General features: G+C 44.2%; 1 protein-coding gene across 1 annotated transcript; it reads left to right on the forward strand.

Annotated features, from left to right (window-relative positions):
• Positions 1-6,366: 6,366 nt before the first annotated feature.
• LOC143634971 (G-type lectin S-receptor-like serine/threonine-protein kinase At1g34300) lies at positions 6,367-6,822 on the forward strand. The gene has a single exon (XM_077102906.1). It carries the CDS (start codon positions 6,367-6,369, stop codon positions 6,820-6,822), a length of 456 nt encoding a protein of 151 aa, XP_076959021.1.
• Positions 6,823-24,852: the final 18,030 nt, after the last annotated feature.

Here is a 24,852-nt window from a genome sequence, read left to right on the forward strand (position 1 = left end):
TAATTTTTATAGGCATACCAATTGAAAAAAATATATATATTATGTTATGATATTTAGTGTTAAAAAACATGCTAATAAATTGAGTGGAAATTATTTTTTAAATATAAAGAATACAGTATTATATGAATAAATTGTATTTATGTTGAATAAAATGAAGAATGTGTAAATAAAAAATAAAACTAAAGTAGTGTTTTTATATTTTTATTTATTATTGTTAATTTAGTTATATTTATTAATTAGAGAGAGATTTATTATGGTTATATTAGTTGTATTAATTGGAGAGAGAGAGTGCATTTATTGTTACATTTACATATTTTTTATTTATTTTTAAATATTTAAAACCTAAAATAAAACTAGTTGCTCGTATTCATTTTTCTCATTTCTTACAATAATTTGATTTCTTTCTTCAACTTAAACCTACTAAGTAATAACAATTATGTGTTTAGACATTGTTATTAAAATTTGATAACTGTTGCTCATGTACACACACAAAATGGCTTTGCCGAGCCGTTGATCAAACGCCTACAGCTAATAGCTAGACCATTAATAATGAAGACAAAACTCCCTGTTTCTATTTGGGGTCATGAAATTATGCATACTGGATCATTAATTCGTTTGAGACCAAGTGCAAATCATAAATATTCTCCCACATTTGTTTCCGGAAATGAGCCAAATATCTCTCACCTTAGAATTTTTGGTTGTGCTGCGTATGTTCCTATTTCAACACCACAACGCACAAAAATGGGTCCTCAAAGGAGGTTGGGAATATATGTTGGATATGAAACGTCTTCCATCATAAGATACCTTGAGCCTTTAACAGGTGATGTATTTACAACACGTTTTGCTTATTGCCATTTTTATGAGACAATATTCCTGGCTTTAGGGGAGAAACGAAAAAGAAAGAAAGAGATATATCATGGTGTATGCCATCATTATTAAAACCTAGACCCAAGATCAAAATAAAGTGAGACAGAGGTTCAAAAAATAATACATCTAAAAGAAATTTCCAATCAGTTACCTGATGCATTTACTGATATAAACAGGGTCACTAAATCTCATATACCAGCTGCTAATGCTCCAGCTCGAGTTGAGATTTCAAGCAAGCAAAACCATAATAATGCACCTCATGAATCCCAAAAACGTTTAAAACATGGAAGGCCAATCGGTTCAAAGGATAAAAATCCTCGAAAAAGAAAGGGCTCTGAAAAGGATACTGACCTTAGGGAAGGAATGATTGACAAAACCTCTCATCAGGAAAGAACAAATGATATAACATTCCCTCAGAAAGAAATAAATAATTCCAATAAGGAATTATCAATCAACAATGGTCAATCACATATAATGTGGGATCGAGATGAAATGGAAAATATTGATGATACATTTTCTTATTCTGTGGCAAGTGATATCATGGAAGAAAATGATAACCCTGAACCAAAATCTGTAGATGATTGTAAAAATCGACAAGATTGGAACAAATGGAAAGATGCCATGCAAGCTGAATTAAATTCACTAAACAATCGAAAGGTTTTTGGACTTATTGTCATTACACCAAAGTCAATAACGCCTGTAGGATATAAGTGAGCTTTTGTGAGAAAACGAAATGTGAAAGCAAGACTTGTAGCTCAAGGTTTTTCTCAGAGGCCATGAATTGACTAGGAAGAAACGTATTCTCTTGCTATGGATGCTATTACGTTTAGATATTTAATCAGCTTAGCAATATCTAAAAAATTTAGAGATGCGTCTTATGGATGTTGTCACAACTTACTTGTATGGATCACTAGACAATGACATCTATATGAAAATTCCCGAAGGATTTAAACTCCATGAAGCATTAACCTCAAAGCCTAAGAAAATGTATTCCATCAAGTTACAAAGATCCTTGTATGGACTGAAACAATTTGGAAGGATGTGGTACAATCGTTTGAGTGATTATTTGATACGCAAAGGATACACAAATAATGTTATTTGTCCATGCGTCTTCATCAAAAAGACAACATCAGGATATGTTTTCATAGCTGTGTATGTTGATGATCTCAATTTAATTGGGACACAAAAGGAAATTAATGAAGCAATTGCTCTTTTAAAGAAAGAATTTGAAATGAAAAATCTTGGAAAACCAAATATTGTCTTGGTTTACAAATTGAACATATGCATAATGGGATACTTGTGCATCAGTCAACTTATACTGAGAAACTCTTAACGCGTTTCAATATGTACAAAGCAAATCCTTTAAGCACATTGATAGTTGTTAGATCACTCAATGTTGACAATGATCCATTTCGTCCTTGCGAAGATAATGAAGAGATTCTTGGTCCCGATTACTATACCTCAGTGCAATTGGAGCACTTATGTATCTTACTAACTGTACAAGACCTGACATTTCTTTTGTAGTTAATTTAATGGCAAGATTCAATTCATCCCCTACTAAAAGACATTGGAATGTCATTAAACATATTTTTCGGTATCTAAAAGGAACGGCTGATTTAGGTTTATTTTATCCTAACGATTCAAAAGAAGGGTTAGTTGGTTATGCAGATGCAGGTTATTTATTTTATCCCCATAAATCAAAATCTCAAACTGGATACGTATTTAAGAATGGAGGAACTGCGATTTCATGGCGTTCTCAGAAACAAACACTCATTGCAACATCTTCAAATCATGCTGAAGTCTTTGCATTGCACGAAGCTTCAAGAGAATGCGCATGGTTAAGATCTATGCTACAACACATATTGATTTCTTGTGGACTAGAGAAAAATCGAATTCGAACTCCTATCTATGAAGATAATGCAGCTTGTGTCTCACAAATGAAGGAAGGGTATATCAAAAGTGATAGAACAAAGCATATACCACCAAGATACGTTGAGTATACTCAGGATCTTATTAAAGACAATCAGGTTGAAATGAGATATGTCCAATCCAGCGACAACTCAGCTAATCTTTTCACAAAAGCACTTCCCACAGCAACATGCAGAAAACATGTCCATGATATTGGCACGCGCCATGCACGGACGATGTAACGACCTGCAACTTGAGGGGGAGCTATATACTGCACTCTTTTTCCCTTAGCTAAAGCTTTTTCCCATTAGGTTTTTCTTTAGCAAGGTTTTTAATGAAGGCGGTACTTCAAGACCCCGAAGTTTGAAAAGGTGTCATCCAAGGGGGAGTGTTGTGAACCACCAACCATTTTGTATGACACATTTTCATTGTTTCAAACCAATAAGTGAGGATTGTCTCCCCAAATAGTGGAGTTTGGTGTAGTGTAAATACTACATGAATGTACGAGTAATATTATCCAAAAATAATATCCATTCTGATATATATATATATATATATATATATATATTTGTTACCATCATCTCCAAGCTTCTTTTAATCTCATTACTAACTTGTTATAATATTAAAATTATAACATTAACTAATTAATTATAAAAGAAATACATGTATGTGTCAAATGAAAGACCAAAAATGTTTGGTACATGAGTCAAAATGTCAGAAAATGGGAACTCGCATTAGATTAAACTTTCAAATGTAAGTTATATAGTATATGAGAACGACAAGTAGGTTGCAACTCACTGCAACCAAGCCTAGCCGAGCCCAAGCCTGATGATAATCGAGCTTTAAAACTTCGCAAGCTTTGGCTAGAGTTTAACTTAATCATCAAAGATAACCATATATTTTCAAAGTCTCTATACAGTTCAAAATCCAAAATCCAGTTATACATTCTACTTCTTGAATGATAACTTACCAATTTTTTTAATTCCTGTCATCATTGTGTCTTACGTCAAATAATTTTCATACACACATTTCTTTTAATTTTTTATTTTTATAGAGATTAAGGCTAGGATCCTATAGAAAGCTTTTGAAAAATATTTCACCCCTCAACAAGTTAGAATAGCCACAAATAACTTCCGCATCAACTTGGGTTCAGGTGGGTTCGGGATAGTTTACAAGGGAATCATCAGCAACAACAAGCCGGTAGCAGTGAAAGTACTAATGGGACCTCATACAACTGAAGAGAGAAATAAATCATGGCAAAGGTGATACTATGGCGAGAGCACATCACTTTAATCTTGTCAGGTGATGTATATAAAAATATACATCTTTTTAGCATCAAATAATCTCTAAAAACTGCAACTTCTATCGTTTAATATAGTTAAAATAACTACTTATCATGTTAAAATATATTTTCAGGTGAATTCAAGCCTCAAACGAAGAAAAAAATGAAAAGACAAAGAAAACAGCAAAACACGCCCCCATGCTTCAAAGAACATGGGGCTGTGCTTCAGGAAAACATGAGGTCATGCTTCAGAGAACATGGGTCCGTGCTTCAGAAAACATGGGGCCGTGTTTCAGAGAACATGGGGCCGTTCTTTAGAAAACATGGGGTCGTGCTTTAGAGAACATGGGGTCGTGATTCGAAAAACATGGGGCCGTGCATCAGAGAACATGGGGTCGTGCTTCAGAGAACATGGGGTCGTGCTCACCTTTCAGAAAAGGCAAAAATTTGCAATAAAATACAAAATACTGGACAACTGGACATGGGGCTGTGCTTCAGAGAACACGGGGCCGTGGTCACCTTTCAGAAAAGACAAAAGAAAATATAACAGACACCAAAAACACGGGGTCGTGCCTCATGAAGCACGCCCCCGTGGTGAGTCAGCATGTACGATCTGACAGAGCATTAAATGCAAGTGGACAGCTGGACACTGGGGCGTGCCTCATAGAGCACGAGGTCATGCCTAATCTCCTAGACTGCCTATAAATAGTGGAGAATGTTGCCCTCATTTGGTGTGCTTAAAGAAAAGTTATATACGGGTTTCACTTATAAAAACACCCACTTTACACTCGTATTGAAGGTCTTGTGGAGAATTTGAAGGCTTGGAGGCTATCATCATCATCATCATTCGTTATCATTGAAGAAAGAATATTCATCCACATTTGGTTAGATTATTCTGGTTTGATCATGTGTTTGTTATCTCCATCTCTTTTGATGTTAATAAACATGCTCATTATGAGCTAAAACTCCATTTACCATCTAATTTCTATGAAGAAGCTTTGTTTTAGTTGATGATTATATTATTTAGTTTAGTAAAGTACATGGTTATTTTGTAGTTATCCTTTGATGAAAAATGTTTATCACTTTAACTCAATACATCAAAGTTGATGTTAACAATCATTCGTGATTCACTCATGTTCTTGGAGACTAGAAATGGTAAAAAGAATAAGTTGATAACTTATTCAAGATAAAACATGGATCCTTATATTGTAGTTAGAAATGATGAGACATAAGCAATGATCTATTTCTCTAGTTTTGGCAATTCTGAAATAACATTGTTAACACGATTGCTTAGGTTGTCAGACTAGTTAAAGAAATCATATGTTAATGGAATGTGTAATTATAACCTAATTAAATCAACCAAGGGGAGGTTGTGTGACTAAACTATAACCACCCAAAGTTGTTAGGATTGGTATTTGAGAAATCGAAGTCAATCCTAATTTTTCTACTTTACTAAACTACTTGCCTACTTAAATTGACATTCTCGTAGTAGACATGAATTTAAACAAGGGTGGACTTGAAAATATGCAAGCTACTTTCTTTTATGTCATAGAATATGTTCACTTAAAAACGAGGGACTATTCTATCGTATATTATTAAGGCTAGTTCATTACAAGTTTACTTATTAATCATCAAGGAAGAATGGAGTGGATTCTTGATCTTAGATGGTAACCTTCATATAATTGATTTACTCATTTAGAATTTCTATATTTGTTCATATATATATTATATATAAGTTATTTTATAAAAAGTTCAAAAATCAACCCCAAAATGATTATCTTATTCGATTGAGTTAAAACAAAGATTTATTATTAGAAACATTTGTGTCCACAGATTGATACTTGGTTCTTGCCAATACTATTCTACATATACGATAGGTACACTTGCCTATTTTGTGTGTGTTTAGTCTTAGTAGAAATCACTTTTATAAATTTAAACACGATCTTGTGCAAAAGCTAAAATTCCGTCCTTTAACTTTTTAACAACTCCGCACACAGAACACATCATTAGGCTTTATGGTTTTTTCTTTGACTAAAGATTAATATCCTTTGTATACGAGTTCATGGTTAATGGCTCACTGGATAATCATCTTTTTAAAGTGTAGAATGAGATATGCTAGGGTTTGACAAACTTCATGAGATTGCGAAGGGAACCACAAGAGGCATAACGTACTTGCATGAAGATTGTGCTAGAATAATATTTCATTATGACATTAAACCGGGAAACATATTGTTGGATTCATACTTTTATGCAAAAGTTTCCGATTTTGGTTTGACAAACTTTGCAATAGGGATAACACCCATATAACCATGACAGGTGGACGGGGTACCCTAGGGTACGCTGCTCCTGAGCTCTGGATGCCTTTTCAAGTTTCATACAAATGTGATATTTATAGTTTTGGAATGCTCCTTTTTGAGATCATTAGGAGAAGGAGGAATATCGACGTGACTCTAGGTGATAGCCAACAATGGTTCCCAATTTGGGCGTGGGGCAAATACGAAAGAAAGCACTTAAAAGATTTGATGATAGTTTGTGGGATTGACAAGAAGGATCAAGAAGTGGTGGAGAGGATGCTAAAGGTGGCTCTATGTTGTGTACAATGTAGTTCCATGACCTGGCCAATGATGAGCCTAGCAGTTAAAATGGTAGAGGGTGTGTTAGAGGTCCCTGAGCCTTCAAATCCATTTACACATTTATTTGCAAGGACTAACGAACCCAATGATTCTTTGGTTCAAATGGCGTGGAATGTTGGTGGTTCAGACTGATCTTCATATGAAGTTGTAACAATATCGCTTGTAGTCACGGGGACACCTCTTATGAGGAAGTATGTAATTAAAACATCATCTGAGTAATGATGTGAAACATTTTGAAAATAAAATGCTTCTCATAGGTAGGTTGTATGAAATTATAACACCATCCGAGTAATAACTTGCATAATTGCTTTTTATAGTCAAACTACTTTTATATCGTTAAAAAAATGAATTCTTTTTATTTACATGATAAAGTGTCAAACAAAATTTACCTCTTTTCATGGATATTTTTAGGATGAGACCGGTACCGAAAATACCAGTATCGAAACATTTTGTTCGGTATCAATACGGTACCAGTATTCCATGCAAGTTTTGGGAAATACGGGTGCAGAATTCTCAAAACTAGATATCAATTCGATATCGAAGGTACCAAATCGGTAATGAATTTGGTATCATTACCGGTACCAATCAATACTAAGACATTCGCCATTTTTGGTTTATTATTTGTAATCGTTTACCAAAACTGAGATTTTGTATTTAGATTTTCATTATCAATAAAATCATGTGTTATTTGTATGTTATGTTGTTTAAGTTTCTTTATATTTGTTTGATGTTTAAACATGTTAAATATTCTTAAAAACACCTATTTTGGCCTATAAAGCGAATATGGAAACATCAGGACCAGAAATGACGAACTTAAAATCTGCCAAACATACCCGTCGCGTAGCGTGACGAGGGGTGGCTAGAGGCGGCGCGTAGCGTGACCAGATGGTCATCAACAGCTGCAGTAATTTGTTAATCAGCTTGTTTATGCACTTGTTTAAGCTTGTTTGGACTCGTTTATCCTCTAAAACTCATCCTAATCGCTTCTAGTGTTTAAACCATTGATTCTAGAATATTCACCATCAGCTTCTCTCTCTTCTCTCTGATATACGAATTTTATCATCAAATGTTGGCTAATAGTCAAGATTTTGTGTGTATCACCCTATTTTATATATATATATATATATATATATATATTAAATAACAGCTATCTTAACAAGAAAAGTTATACATGGTGCCTTAGATATTGTAATCTTAGCTTTAAAAGTTTTAATTTTGGGTGTGGGTTGTGTATAATTGTACATTGATTGCTCCGTGTGATGTATCCTTTACACTACTTTCTACATTTTTATGTCATCATATTTTTTCTTGTTAGGTTATAATATTGATTCTTTTAGGTCTTGGAGTCAATCCCTTTGACCACAACATGAAGAGAAAGAAGTTGTTTCATCGCACTATTTATGAGCTGTGAAGAGGTATGTACCCGCCTCAACAACGAGCGAGGCGGGTCAACCCACAAGATATAGGCAAGAGTCTTGAAATCAAAGACATTACGAAGGCACAAAGCCAAAACCAACGCGCATGGCGCATATCACATATGCTCAGGCATCATATGCCCAGGCACCACACATGCTCAGGCATCATATGCCCAGGCACCACACATGCTCAGGCATCATATGCCCAGGCACCACAGATGCTCAGGCATCACATATGCTCACGCATATCACATATGCTCACGTGGCGCATCCGCGCGTGGCGCATATCACATACATCTGCGCATGAAACATCTGCGCGTGAGAATAAAGAGAAGACCTCGCGCATCCTCAGGATAGGCGCACATCACACATGCACGTAATCAACCTCATCCTTATCCAAATCATGATTAGGGCAACTTTGATTGTGCACGTCAGATAACCTTCTAGAAGGTATATTTTTAAGGAATAAGAATATGCTGATGTTGACAGCTGCCAAATGAAAGGTGGACAACTCAGCATGACACATGTGCTACCACGTGATTACAACAAATGAGAAAGCACCAGGTGTCCCAGAGGACACGTGGCGCAGAGCAATTGGAGGAGGCCAACAAGGCTGAGCCCAATCAGTGGAACCCTAGCACTATAAATACAGCATCAACACCACAAGGAAAGGACATCACAACACATTCATTCACATTCAAGCATATTCAATTACATTCACTCACAGACAGTTACAGTCAGTAACACTCTCAATCACAGAAATCTACAGAGTATTCAGCTATTAAGCAATACTCTCCAGATTTCTTTACTCACACATTATTATCTTCTCCTACAGATACTTATTCTCACACCGGAGGGTTACCCCAAAGAGGACCCCTCTGTCCCTTTCTGAGGGGTAAGTTGACGGTGCTGTTCATTTTGTAGGTGGAAGAACCCAGATCCAAGAAAACCATCGGTGAAATAGTATAATCACACCCGAGGAAAGTAGATCGTCTACCAGTGAGTCGATCCACGTCTCTTCATTGGCGCCATCCGCTGTTACAAACGGCAATCAGATCTCATCAGATCTATATATAAAAACAACAAATCACCATGGTTTCTGGCGTTCATAACGTTGATCAAGTTCTGGAGGATATTGAACGTGAGGACGTTAATGAGGGACAACAGTTTCTGAGGGTGCCGCGTGATTCTACGCGCACCACCAGTAACCGTCCCTTCATCACAACTCCTCACGGCCAGACTGAAACTCCTCCAGACGATCTCACGTTACAAAATCTTGCCGGCGCGAAGCAAAAAGGACCAATGGGTCCAGAAGATGAAACAAATGATCCTAAGGAATGGCTCATAAACGAGCAGCGGCGTCTAATGGACAAGTATAATGAGATGGTCAAACAGAAAAAGCTAGCCGACTTAACACAAAGGCAAGCGCTTGATAAGCAAACTGTTCATGCAACAAAAAGGCCGCGCGCGCCGGAAGAAGGACATTCTGTTCACACTGCACATACTGAGTTCAGTGATGAAGAAGTGCACAGCATGAGGAAGACGCGAGATACTCATGCAGGAGGCTCACAGCTCCGCGCGCCTGTGAACATGGCGCCTGGAGCCAGAGCCGATCTGGATCTGCACATGCCGTACAGCCCACCAGTTAGAGGGCAGGTGGATGTAACCACACCGTACAGACCAGCCATCTTGGTGAAACATTCAAAGTTCACTGCGCGCATCGCGCAGGCTCCCATCCAGCACAAAACCAAGATGCCAAGTGGTTTGGGTAAATATGACGGCACAAAAGATCCAGACGATTTCTTGCAAGGTTTTTACAACACAGGAAACCTAGAGAGCTGGACGATGCCAACATGGTGTCATATGTTTGCTCGCTGCCTCACGGGCGCGGCGCGGGTATGGTTCGAGAGCTTGCCGACCGGGCAAATTGATGGGTTCGAGGAACTAATAGAAAAGTTCCAAGCCCACTTCGTACAGCAGCGCAGACACACGCGCGATCCTGATGACATCATGCACTGCGTACGCAGGAATGATGAAACGATTGAAGACTACATCACTCGTTTCAATCAGGAGTCTCTGGCAATCGGAGGTATAACTGAGCAACTCCTGCGCGTGGCCTTTATACAAGGCGCGCGCAGTGATCAACTCCGCCGAGCTCTCGTAAGCAGAGATGGCATGCCCACCACGTGGGCCAAGTTAATGGAGGCATCGCGAGTTTTCGCGAGAAATGAGAAACAAATTGCCCAAGATAGGGCAAGAGAAAGAGCGCATCAAGCTGAGTCACCGCGCAGCAAAGAAAAGCGGGGCAAGCAGAACTCTGTATGGTCCAGGTTGCAACCAACCAGTTTTTCTTCCGCAGAAAAACAGGCGCAACCAAGCTCACCCCAGCCCCAAAAAGATGTTCGTAATCGCGGGGAGGGTGACAGGAGGGAGGGCGGCAGAGATCCTAGCAGACCTCTGCCAAGAATATGGACTCCCCTCACTAAAACGCATTCACAGGTGTTAAGCACTGAGAATGTCCAGTTCAAAAGCCCCAAGCCACTACACTACAAGGGACTATCAGATAGTGGCAAGTACTGTGAGTTTCACAAATCCACTGGACACAACACCGATGCATGCCATCATTTGAAGGATGCAATTGAGAAGGATGTGAAATCAGGCAAGCTGGCTCACCTGGTAAGAAACTCAAGACCAGAAAATGAACAACCAGAAGGAGCCTCTGCCAGCAAAAAGTACAAAAGAATCTGTGTAGCTGAGGGAGGAAGGCAAGGGCAAACATCAAGAAAAAGAAGCGCGCAAATCCAAGGAGATTGGCGCGAGCAACAAGTCATCTTCCCAAGAATCAGGGGAGGCCCTTCCATCAGCAGTCCTCTTGTTATCACTACACACATTGCTCATTACGAAGTGTCAAAAGTCCTGGTGGACACTGGCAGCGAATCAGACATAATGTATGAGCAATGTTTCAGGAAACTGGATCCGGCAGACCAAGCAAGGCTTGAAATTGTGAATGCGCCGATCTCTGGTGTTTCCAATGAAATCATTCATCCCCTAGGTCAAATACAATTTGAGCTAACTATGGGGGATGAGAAACACAAGCGAGCTGAAGTTGTTAACTTCTTGGTCTTGCCCACCACCTCTTGCCACAATATGATCTTGGGTAGGGGAACGATTGCCCAATTCAATGCCATACCGTCGCCAGCGCACGGCGCGTTGGGGTTCCCAACACCAACAGGTGTAACTTTTGTATACCGAGATCATTTGTGCGCAGTGACAAGTACTCCGCGGGAGGGGAGAATGAAAATTCCAATGGCAGAAAATGCACCAGAGGAATGGATTCTCAACCCGAAATTCCCGGAGCAAAAAATCACAATTGGCGCTACGATATCAGACGACACGAGGGTGAGAATGAAAAGATTGCTCACAGCAAATATGTCGGTCTTCGCGTGGCAACACTCTGATATGACTGGGGTTCCGCGAGACCTGGCACAACACGCCCTCAACACGTTCAAGTCTGTAGAGCCAATTGCTCAAAAGAAGAGAGTCATGGGGGATGAGAAAGCGAGGGCCATGAATGAGCAGGTTGAGGATCTATTGCGCGCAAACATCATCCGCCCGATACAATACCAGACATGGGTAGCCAATAATGTGATGGTAAAGAAAAGTAACGGGTCGTGGAGGATGTGCATTGACTTCAAGGACCTCAACAAAGCGTGCCCAAAAGATTGTTACCCTCTCCCAAACATTGACGCAAAGGTGGACTCCGTGGCGCCATTCAAGCTCAAATGTTTCCTGGATGCCTACAAAGGCTATCACCAGATTCAAATGGCACCACAAGATAAGGACAATACCGCATTTAGAACCGACAAGGGTGTTTTTTGCTACACAAAAATGCCCTTTGGTTTGAAGAATGCGGGCGCCACCTATCAAAGACTTATGGATGCCGTTTTCAGCGAGCAAATCGGAAGAAACCTAGAAGTCTATGTGGATGATTTGGTGATCAAGAGCAGGGAGGAAAAGCAAATGCTCAAAGACATCGAAGAAACCCTTGGGCGCCTAAAGGAAGTTAACATGAAGCTCAATCCGAGCAAATGTACTTTCGGCGTACTAGAGGGAAAATTTCTGGGTGTAATGGTCACCAAGGATGGTTTCAAGGTGAACCCTGAGAAGGTGGAGGCCATCCTTGACATGCCTTCGCCATCCACCATGAAAGAAGTCCAGAAGCTGAATGGTAGATTGGTTTCAATCAACAGGTTCCTAGCGAACCATGCAACCAAATCTACCCCATTTGTCAATACATTGAGAAACTGCTTAAAGAAAAGCCAGTTCAAATGGACTCCTGAGGCCGAGCAAGCTTTCAGTGAGATTAAAGAATGTTTGATAAATCTGCCCGCGCTCACAGCTCCTCTTCCTGGTGAAACTTTGACATTATACCTATCAGCAGGAGAGCGCGCCATCGGCGCAGTATTATTGGTGGATCGCAAGGGAATCCAAACGCCAATATACTATGTGAGTCGGGTGCTGACAGATCCTGAGACGCGCTACTCCATCATGGAAAAGTTAGTTTTATCACTAACACACGCGTCGCGCAAGCTTCATAGATATTTCAATGGTCATCCCATTGAAGTTCTGACTGGTTACAACATCCAGCAAGTCTTGCGGCGACCCGCGCTCTCAGGAAGGCTGACAAAGTGGGCGCTGGAATTAGGAGAGCACACGATCTCCTATAAGCCCCGTCCAGCAATAAAGGGACAAGTCTTGGCTGACTTCATTGCAGAAGTCCCAGAAGGAAGAATTGAAGAGGCAAAGCGCGAGGTAGACCCTCTGCGAGCCAATGATGAAGAAAATGTTTGGAGATTGTTCACTAACGGAGCTTCAAACAATGAAGGGTCCGGCGCAGGCCTCAAACTGGTGGATCTAGAGAATCATGAATATACTTACGCCATCAGGTTGGACTTCAAGAGCACCAACAATGAGGCTGAGTATGAAGCCCTGCTGGCTGGCCTGCGCATCGCGCACAAATTCGGGGTTAAGAAACTAGAGGCCCATGTTGATTCATACTTGGTAGCAGCACAGGTCAATGGCCTTTATGATGCCAAGGAGAACACCATGCCTCTATATCTAGAGCAGGCGAAAAAGCTCCTCGAGCAATTTGACTGCTTCAGAATCATTCATATTTCGCGCAGTGAAAACAAATCTGCAGACGCGCTGAGTAAGATGGCATCAACCAGTTTTGATCACTTTGGCAAAGATGTCAGGGTAGAAGTAATGAGCAACCCGTCGGTGGTAGCGAAGTCTGTCCTGGTAACTCATACAACCCCTTCATCATGGATAACTCCAATAATGGAATTCTTGAAGGAGGGAAAGGTACCAGATGATCGCGCACAAGCGAGGAAGATAAGAGACATGGCGCAGAACTATGAACTGCTTGACGGTACATTGTATCGACGCTCTTATCTTGGGCCGCTCATGAAATGCCTAGATGCTGAGGAAGCAAGTTATGTGATCAGAGAGATACACGAAGGAATCTGTGGAATTCATGCTGGCCCGCGCATGGTGGTTGCCAAGGCAATGAGCGCAGGCTACTATTGGCCAGGCATGTACTTGGACGCTCTAAAGGAGATCCAAAAATGCAAAGCATGTCAGAGCTATGCGCCAAACACCATGCGGCCAAAGAACAACTTGATTCCAGTAACCTCAGCATGGCCTTTCCATAAATGGGCAATCGACATTGTGGGTCCCCTACCGCAAGCGCCTGGGCGAGTAAAATTTTTGGTAGTGGCAATAGACTATTTCACAAAATGGGTTGAAGCCAAGCCACTAGCAAAAATCACAGCCGAAGTGATGAAGCAGTTTATCTGGAGCCACATCATATGCCGTTTTGGTTTGCCCATGGAAATTGTGAGCGATAATGGCAAGCAATTCACTGACAAGAAGATATCCAGCTGGCTCAAGGAATTGCGCATCAACCAAATTTTCACTTCAGTTTATCACCCTCAGGGGAATGGACAAGTGGAACGCGAGAACCAAAGTTTGTTAAACGGGCTGAAGAAAAGGTTGGAGGGAGAATCCCATTCTTGGGTCGAAGAGCTACCTAATGTCCTGTGGGCACACAGGACATTAAGCAAAACCAGCAATGGCGAATCCCCGTTCAGCCTAACCTATGGAACAGAGGCAATGATTCCAGCAGAAATTGGATGCCCATCCCATAGAGTGCTCATGATGAACAAAATTGATAACGAGCGCGAAAGGAGGTTGGATCTCAACTTACTTGAAGGGCGCAGAGAGGCGGCTATCATCAGTGAAGCCAAGTACAAGAAAAAGCTGGAAAAATATTACAACCAGCGCGTGAAAGAATGCCACTTCAAGAAAAATGATTTTGTCCTTCGAAACAATGAAGCTAGCCGCGCGATACCCCCGGGAAAAATGTCACCCAATTGGGAGGGACCGTATCAAATCTCAGAAGAATTGGGGAAAGGCGCATATGCTTTAAAAGATTTGAATGGAAAGAAGATCCCGCGCGCATGGAACGCGGCACAGCTTAGAAAATGTTTCATGTAAAAATATCAAGTTTGTAATCAAGGCTTTTTAAGCCAGTATGAATAATGATACACGCTATCTTTTCTTAATGTGGATTCTATTACCTTTTGCATACATGTTTCACACTTCCCTTTATTAGTTTTGAGCAATATGACAACATTGTATTGACATCAAAGCGAAATAAAAACGAAGTAAAACATACATGCGCGAGCTTCAAGCTCAAACGCGTTAACGAGTCTTAACTCTAAAACGTCAGGGCCTTAGCCCAATTCTACTACCTTTTGCATACATGTTTCACACTTCCCTTTATTAATTTTGAGCAATATGACAACATTGTATTGACATCAAAACAAAATAAAACGAAGTAAAACATACATGCGCAAACGCGTTAAAGAGTCTTAACTCTAAAACGTCAGGGCCTTAGCCCAATAATGTGAGCCTTAGCTCAAACAACTCACAACATCCATCCTACATGCTGCGCAGCCTGACCATAAAATACCTAAACACAACTAAGGCAAAGCAAATGCCAAAACATAGTTGTTAAGGTCTCAGGTTGGGGTCGCGCATGAAATTGTAGTGGATATTTGAGTAACACATTGACGCGTAAAGGCTAAAAAACTCATAATTCCATAAACGCGCGATAACGTCCCGCAAAAGAGGAATAATGAAAGCGCCAAGGCACGTGTCAACATAATCAAGATATGGCAGAATCACTTACAATATGACAAGGGTTAAGTATAATAAATTCCTTACAACCTTGTTCTTATTCCAACGCGCAAGCATATCTTATATTCAACAAGCAAACATGCGATATAAAGAGATGAATGGGAATGCGCAAGATGCGAAGAAGGGAAAAACAGAATTTCATTCAAAAGTATTGAAATTTACAAGTTTACAAGATGAGATACAAACTACAAAAAAAAAAAAAAAAAAAAAAAAACATGAAGGGCTTCTCAAGTCTCCACGTTGACATCAGCCTCTTCATCATCCTCATCATCGCCCTCGGCATCGGGCGCAGCCTGCTCCTCGTCGTCTCCAAACTGACCATAGTCAAGTTCTTCATCTTGAATGGAGTCTTCTACCACGACAGTGTCAGGAGCGGATCCTTTGGCCACGCCAGAGCCGCTAGCAGCGCCAGCATTCGCCGCGCCATCATCGCCGCCGCCAGCCCCCTCGCACTCGTCAAGTAATTTCTTTAGCGCGACGAGATCGGGCTGGTCAGCAAGCGCGGATATCTGCAAATCATAAGCAAAAATATGAGTACAAAAAGACTTAGAAAATAAGTCATGGTAATCTCATTAAAGTTAAAATACCTGCGCAAGGATGGGAATGGGAGTATTCATGTACTTCTCCCCCATCGCGGCCATGTCCGCGCAGGCAACGGAGCTCTGATAAGGGTACTCGGATGGGTTCTTCTTCAGCATGCCATATTGATAGCCATCCGTAAACCCTTCAGCTCGCCCCACCAAGCGCGCGGCAGCGTTGCAGTCCATCACAAGGGCCTGAAACTCGTCTGAATATTTCATCGCGAAAGCGCAACGAGTCATGCCCTGTGAGATGAGCCAGTGGCGATCCTGCGCGAGGCCAGCAACAGACGTCTCGAGGGAAGGAACCTGAGAGTTTAATAACTCAACAGTTTCCTTAGTCTTTTTCAGCTCCTCTTTGTCAGACGCTGCTGCCGCCAAGATTTCTTCTTTCTCCGCCCGCGCAGCATCAAGTGCTTCCTGGCTAGACGCTGCCGTCGCCTGGGCTTCATCTTTATCGGCCTGCGCGGCCGCCAGCTCCCTCTTCAGGCGCGCAACCTCACTCTCCAGTGATGATTTTTCAGTGATAGACTGGACAAGAGCTTGGTCACGCGCCTCCGCCTCTAACTCCAAGTCGCGCGCCCTGCGCGCGAACTTGGCCGCATCCGCCTCCGCCGCCTGCAGCTTCTCCCGCGCCGCCTGAAGCTCATGCCCGCGCTTCACGAAGGCGCTGTTGGCACTGGCTCTGTTCTCACTGAGCTCGGCTTGGAGCTTTTCAGCTCTCTCGCGAGCATCAGAAAGATGCCAAGCAGACACCTTAGCCTCTTGATTGGCTTCCGCAAGAGCATCACGTACTTTTACGTAATCAGAGCGAAGCTCTTGGGAGGCAGAAATGAAGGCCGACCCAGCAAACATATGATCATTGAGCAGGTCGTCGCGAGCGCGGTCCTCCTGGAACCTCCTTTCAGATGGAGGCACAGCATGAGCCCAAAATTCCGGACACACACCCATGGACTGAAAGGTGCTGTCTTCAGTTATATTCCATCTCGGGCGGTAAGTGTGATCGGCTTCCTGCAAAAACAAAGAAATTGGCTAAGTCATAAAAACATTAAGATGGAAGTCCGCGCAGCGGAGCAAAAAAAGAACCTATACCTGCGGGGATGAAGCAGAAAAGTCAGCGCCAGCCCCACGAGAAGGCTCCACCGCGAAACCTCGTGGCGCTGCAGGGCTGGCGCGGGCGCCATCGGAGTCTTCAGCATGAACCTCCTCATCCTCCTCTGAAATAGGCCTCTTCTCCTGCGACCTAGAATCAAAATCGGTCTCGCGAGGAGGGCTGTGCGCAGGAGGAGGTGAGGGAGGTCTCGGCGCCGCCAGGTCGGCGCGCAAAATGGCCTCCTGCTCCTTAGTAATCCCAATGAGGGGAGATTCATCGCTTGCAGGAGTAGGAGCAGGGCCAACGGCGCTGGCGCCGGCGCCAGGAGTGTCGCCAGAAGCTTGTACGCCAGCTACAGCTTCTGTAAAAAAAAAATCAACAAAAAAAAAAAAAAAATGGTTTATGACTTGGTCTAAAAGAAAGTCAGGAAAAAGAGCGCAAGACGTACCTTGGCGCAACTCCGTTCGCGAAGCAAACATCGCCATGAAGTCCATTCTACCCTTCTTTGAGGGTAAAACAGGGGACTTCGAAGCGACCTCCGGCGCAGGCTCGGCATCTTGTTGCGCTGTCGCCGGCTCTACAAACATTTGAGTGAGCAACATTCATTAGTAATTCTATAAGAATCGCGCTCATAGAACCATAAAAGAAAAGCAAATGACAAGCAAAGTATACCTGTCGAGGGCGCAATGCCACTTCCCTTTTCCGTAGCGCGAAGGGAGGAGGGAGCGCCACCATACCTCAAGTGGACAGGAGGTCTGCCCACTTTTTGAGGCAGGGAAGACAAGGAAACCTTAGTGGTAAACCCCTGGGTTTTCCCAAATCCCCCCGCCTGGGTAGGAGGATCCTGAACAACAGGGGCATCATCCTTCTTCTGCTTCTTACTGGCCCCTGCGCCAGTTTTCCCCTTAGCTTTACGCTTTAGTTGGGGCGGCTTCTCTTCCTCCTCCTCTTCCGCGAGCTCCAGCTCATAATTTTCAAGCGCATCTACAATACATGCAACAGAAGTGTTAGCCAAATTTGGTATTATAAAGAAAAATGCATAAGTACAAAGGCTTACCAGGCGCATCGCTGTCAAACAAAAATCCCAGATCAACAGGGATGAACATGTCATCAAAGCGATCTGGGAAACCAACCTCCCCAGCGCCAAGCGCGACGGAGCCACCCTCCACTTGATCATCATAAGCGGCGTGGATATACTCCTTGGTGACTGCACAAAACAAGTCAAGTGATGTCAGCAAAAAGAATTATATTCGCGCAGAAAAACAAAAGGAATGAGATAAACTTACACAACCCGTCGACTTGGATAACGGGCTCAAGCGCGCTGTCCGCCCACCTCTTGCTCATACCAACCCCCACCAGCGCCTCCTCACAAATGCTCTTGGCGGGGGATGGTTCAGCGGTCAGCTTATTAACCCAGGCGCCAGTTGGGTTCTTGAGGACTCCCACATCCGCAGGCGCAGAAGAAATCGAGCGCATGGTCATGCGGATGGGGATCACACCAGCCCTTATGTAAAAGAACCTCTCAGACCAGTCATGAAGGCTCTTGAATGAAACAGTGGAGCACTTCACCTTCTGACTGCGAGGAACAAATGAGAACCAAGAATCTTGGATCTTGGGCTTGTAAAAATACTGAAAGCGCCGAGGGGTGGGCTCCTCGCGCTGGGATTTGCACATGAACTCAAAGTGAGTCATGCGCACAAGTCCAAACGGATGGACTTGGGATATATGAATCCCAAAAAACCTAAGCACCGCACCCACAAACCTTGTCATCGGAAGACGAAGGTTGCAGTGGGTGAAAAAATGGCTATATAGGGATATATAGCCGGCAGGCGGGTCCACCGCCGTTTGCCCGGCTGCAGGCAACATGCAGCCAAACACAGGGAGGAAACCCTGAGAGGCGATAAGGCTGTCAAGATCAGCCTGCCTCAATTTGCAGGGGATTTCATTCCACCTCTTCACGGGTTTGGCCCTCCCTACTTCCTCCGATGAGACCTCAGCAGCCTTCTTCCCCTTGCCGGTCTTCTTCAAAGTAGACATTACTATTGATTTTCTACGGCAATGGATGGGGGAGATTGTGTTGTCTGAGCTATCAGACATACAACTTTGACAACGAACGAGGGTTGTTTCTGAGTAGCAGATATTTTGGAAGCAGAACAAAGGTAATCAGAAGATAAAGAAAGAAAAGATCTGAATAGCAAACAAGAAGATGAAGGATAAAAAAAAAAACTCTAAGGGCTGGCTTTTATAGGCCCAGGAGAGAGAAAAATGGGTGCTGATCGGACTTCACGCGCCCCCACTCGCAGGTGTAAGCCAACGCGAGCGCGACACGTGTCCCTGACAACTGTGTGAGGGGACACGAAAAGAAAAAATACAGCTGTTGCCAGAGTTCACGCGCCACCACTCGCAGGAATGACCAATGCGAGCGCGACACGTGTTCCTGACACTCTGTGAGGGGACACGAAAGGCAACTGTAGCACCTCGAGCACACGAAAGGTCTGACACGTCTCCATCACTAACCCATGTCAGCAACAACCAACCACATTCAGGGACGTTTCGTTTTCAACAAAAAGGATAGATCCTCGCGCAATGACGAGTAATAAGAAGAAAAAGACAAAACCCCTACTAAAAGAGCAAACTGTTAAGTCTAACATCTATCTTGCCTCGCTCGCGCGAGACAAGACACACATTAGACTGGGGGTGGCTTGAAGAGGTATGTACCCGCCTCAACAACGAGCGAGGCGGGTCAACCCACAAGATATAGACAAGAGTCTTGAAATCAAAGACATTACGAAGGCACAAAGCCAAAACCAACGCGCATGGCGCATATCACAAGTCTCCACGTTGACATCAGCCTCTTCATCATCCTCATCATCGCCCTCGGCATCGGGCGCAGCCTGCTCCTCGTCGTCTCCAAACTGACCATAGTCAAGTTCTTCATCTTGAATGGAGTCTTCTACCACGACAGTGTGAGGAGCGGATCCTTTGGCCACGCCAGAGCCGCTAGCAGCGCCAGCATTCGCCGCGCCATCATCGCCGCCGCCAGCCCCCTCGCACTCGTCAAGTAATTTCTTTAGCGCGACGAGATCGGGCTGGTCAGCAAGCGCGGATATCTGCAAATCATAAGCAAAAATATGAGTACAAAAAGACTTAGAAAATAAGTCAGGGTAATCTCATTAAAGTTAAAATACCTGCGCAAGGATGGGAATGGGAGTATTCATGTACTTCTCCCCCATCGCGGCCATGTCCGCGCAGGCAACGGAGCTCTGATAAGGGTACTCGGATGGGTTCTTCTTCAGCATGCCATATTGATAGCCATCCGTAAACCCTTCAGCTCGCCCCACCAAGCGCGCGGCAGCGTTGCAGTCCATCACAAGGGCCTGAAACTCGTCTGAATATTTCATCGCGAAAGCGCAACGAGTCATGCCCTGTGAGATGAGCCAGTGGCGATCCTGCGCGAGGCCAGCAACAGACGTCTCGAGGGAAGGAACCTGAGAGTTTAATAACTCAACAGTTTCCTTAGTCTTTTTCAGCTCCTCTTTGTCAGACGCTGCTGCCGCCAAGATTTCTTCTTTCTCCGCCCGCGCAGCATCAAGTGCTTCCTGGCTAGACGCTGCCGTCGCCTGGGCTTCATCTTTATCGGCCTGCGCGGCCGCCAGCTCCCTCTTCAGGCGCGCAACCTCACTCTCTAGTGATGATTTTTCAGTGATAGACTGGACAAGAGCTTGGTCACGCGCCTCCGCCTCTAACTCCAAGTCGCGCGCCCTGCGCGCGAACTTGGCCGCATCCGCCTCCGCCGCCTGCAGCTTCTCCCGCGCCGCCTGAAGCTCATGCCCGCGCTTCACGAAGGCGCTGTTGGCACTGGCTCTGTTCTCACTGAGCTCGGCTTGGAGCTTTTCAGCTCTCTCGCGAGCATCAGAAAGATGCCAAGCAGACACCTTAGCCTCTTGATTGGCTTCCGCAAGAGCATCACGTACTTTTACGTAATCAGAGCGAAGCTCTTGGGAGGCAGAAATGAAGGCCGACCCAGCAAACATATGATCATTGAGCAGGTCGTCGCGAGCGCGGTCCTCCTGGAACCTCCTTTCAGATGGAGGCACAGCATGAGCCCAAAATTCCGGACACACACCCATGGACTGAAAGGTGCTGTCTTCAGTTATATTCCATCTCGGGCGGTAAGTGTGATCGGCTTCCTGCAAAAACAAAGAAATTGGCTAAGTCATAAAAACATTAAGATGGAAGTCCGCGCAGCGGAGCAAAAAAAGAACCTATACCTGCGGGGATGAAGCAGAAAAGTCAGCGCCAGCCCCACGAGAAGGCTCCACCGCGAAACCTCGTGGCGCTGCAGGGCTGGCGCGGGCGCCATCGGAGTCTTCAGCATGAACCTCCTCATCCTCCTCTGAAATAGGCCTCTTCTCCTGCGACCTAGAATCAAAATCGGTCTCGCGAGGAGGGCTGTGCGCAGGAGGAGGTGAGGGAGGTCTCGGCGCCGCCAGGTCGGCGCGCAAAACGGCCTCCTGCTCCTTAGTAATCCCAATGAGGGGAGATTCATCGCTTGCAGGAGTAGGAGCAGGGCCAACGGCGCTGGCGCCGGCGCCAGGAGTGTCGCCAGAAGCTTGTACGCCAGCTACAGCTTCTGTAAAAAAAAAATCAACAAAAAAAAAAAAAAATGGTTTATGACTTGGTCTAAAAGAAAGTCAGGAAAAAGAGCGCAAGACGTACCTTGGCGCAACTCCGTTCGCGAAGCAAACATCGCCATGAAGTCCATTCTACCCTTCTTTGAGGGTAAAACAGGGGACTTCGAAGCGACCTCCGGCGCAGGCTCGGCATCTTGTTGCACTGTCGCCGGCTCTACAAACATTTGAGTGAGCAACATTCATTAGTAATTCTATAAGAATCGCGCTCATAGAACCATAAAAGAAAAGCAAATGACAAGCAAAGTATACCTGTCGAGGGCGCAATGCCACTTCCCTTTTCCGTAGCGCGAAGGGAGGAGGGAGCGCCACCATACCTCAAGTGGACAGGAGGTCTGCCCACTTTTTGAGGCAGGGAAGACAAGGAAACCTTAGTGGTAAACCCCTGGGTTTTCCCAAATCCCCCCGCCTGGGTAGGAGGATCCTGAACAACAGGGGCATCATCCTTCTTCTGCTTCTTACTGGCCCCTGCGCCAGTTTTCCCCTTAGCTTTACGCTTTAGTTGGGGCGGCTTCTCTTCCTCCTCCTCTTCCGCGAGCTCCAGCTCATAATTTTCAAGCGCATCTACAATACATGCAACAGAAGTGTTAGCCAAATTTGGTATTATAAAGAAAAATGCATAAGTACAAAGGCTTACCAGGCGCATCGCTGTCAAACAAAAATCCCAGATCAACAGGGATGAACATGTCATCAAAGCGATCTGGGAAACCAACCTCCCCAGCGCCAAGCGCGACGGAGCCACCCTCCACTTGATCATCATAAGCGGCGTGGATATACTCCTTGGTGACTGCACAAAACAAGTCAAGTGATGTCAGCAAAAAGAATTATATTCGCGCAGAAAAACAAAAGGAATGAGATAAACTTACACAACCCGTCGACTTGGATAACGGGCTCAAGCGCGCTGTCCGCCCACCTCTTGCTCATACCAACCCCCACCAGCGCCTCCTCACAAATGCTCTTGGCGGGGGATGGTTCAGCGGTCAGCTTATTAACCCAGGCGCCAGTTGGGTTCTTGAGGACTCCCACATCCGCAGGCGCAGAAGAAATCGAGCGCATGGTCATGCGGATGGGGATCACACCAGCCCTTATGAAAAAGAACCTCTCAGACCAGTCATGAAGGCTCTTGAATGAAACAGTGGAGCACTTCACCTTCTGACTGCGAGGAACAAATGAGAACCAAGAATCTTGGATCTTGGGCTTGTAAAAATACTGAAAGCGCCGAGGGGTGGGCTCCTCGCGCTGGGATTTGCACATGAACTCAAAGTGAGTCATGCGCACAAGTCCAAACGGATGGACTTGGGATATATGAATCCCAAAAAACCTAAGCACCGCACCCACAAACCTTGTCATCGGAAGACGAAGGTTGCAGTGGGTGAAAAAATGGCTATATAGGGATATATAGCCGGCAGGCGGGTCCGCCGCCGTTTGCCCGGCTGCAGGCAACATGCAGCCAAACACAGGGAGGAAACCCTGAGAGGCGATAAGGCTGTCAAGATCAGCCTGCCTCAATTTGCAGGGGATTTCATTCCACCTCTTCACGGGTTTGGCCCTCCCTACTTCCTCCGATGAGACCTCAGCAGCCTTCTTCCCCTTGCCGGTCTTCTTCAAAGTAGACATTACTATTGATTTTCTACGGCAATGGATGGGGGAGATTGTGTTGTCTGAGCTATCAGACATACAACTTTGACAACGAACGAGGGTTGTTTCTGAGTAGCAGATATTTTGGAAGCAGAACAAAGGTAATCAGAAGATAAAGAAAGAAAAGATCTGAATAGCAAACAAGAAGATGAAGGATAAAAAAAAAACTCTAAGGGCTGGCTTTTATAGGCCCAGGAGAGAGAAAAATGGGTGCTGATCGGACTTCACGCGCCCCCACTCGCAGGTGTAAGCCAACGCGAGCGCGACACGTGTCCCTGACAACTGTGTGAGGGGACACGAAAAGAAAAAATACAGCTGTTGCCAGAGTTCACGCGCCACCACTCGCAGGAATGACCAATGCGAGCGCGACACGTGTTCCTGACACTCTGTGAGGGGACACGAAAGGCAACTGTAGCACCTCGAGCACACGAAAGGTCTGACACGTCTCCATCACTAACCCATGTCAGCAACAACCAACCACGTTCAGGGACGTTTCGTTTTCAACAAAAAGGATAGATCCTCGCGCAATGACGAGTAATAAGAAGAAAAAGACAAAACCCCTACTAAAAGAGCAAACTGTTAAGTCTAACATCTATCTTGCCTCGCTCGCGCGAGACAAGACACACATTAGACTGGGGGGGGGGGGGCTTGAAGAGGTATGTACCCGCCTCAACAACGAGCGAGGCGGGTCAACCCACAAGATATAGACAAGAGTCTTGAAATCAAAGACATTACGAAGGCACAAAGCCAAAACCAACGCGCATGGCGCATATCACATATGCTCAGGCATCATATGCCCAGGCACCACACATGCTCAGGCATCATATGCCCAGGCACCACAGATGCTCAGGCATCACATATGCTCACGCATATCACATATGCGCGTGGCGCATCCGCGCGTGGCGCATATCACATACATCTGCGCATGAAACATCTGCGCGTGAGAATAAAGAGAAGACCTCGCGCATCCTCAGGATAGGCGCACATAACACATGCACATAATCAACCTCATCCTTATCCAAATCAGGATTAGGGCAACTTTGATTGTGCACGTCAGATAACCTTCTAGAAGGTATCTTTTTAAGGAATAAGAATATGCTGATGTTGACAGCTGCCAAATGAAAGGTGGACAACTCAGCATGACACATGTGCTACCACGTTATTACAACCAATGAGAAAGCACCAGGTGTCCCAGAGGACACGTGGCGCAGAGCAATTGGAGGAGGCCAACAAGGCTGAGCCCAATCAGTGGAACCCTAGCACTATAAATACAGCATCAACACCACAAGGAAAGGACATCACAACACATTCATTCACATTCAAGCATATTCAATTACATTCACTCACAGACAGTTACAGTCAGTAACACTCTCAATCACAGAAATCTACAGATTATTCAGCTATTAAGCAATACTCTCCAGATTTCTTTACTCACACATTATTATCTTCTCCTACATATACTTATTCTCACACCGGAGGGTTAC

The sequence above is a fragment of the Bidens hawaiensis genome, unplaced genomic scaffold, assembly GCF_021521415.1.
Source record: "Bidens hawaiensis isolate Kalapana, Puna unplaced genomic scaffold, B.hawaiensis_p1.1 tig00007310_1, whole genome shotgun sequence".
Lineage (NCBI taxonomy): Eukaryota > Viridiplantae > Streptophyta > Magnoliopsida > Asterales > Asteraceae > Bidens > Bidens hawaiensis.

Bases quoted from the DNA above. Each gene is read 5' to 3' on its own strand.
- LOC143634971 (XM_077102906.1), top strand. From the start codon at position 6,367: ATGACAGGTGGACGGGGTACCCTAGGGTACGCTGCTCCTGAGCTCTGG.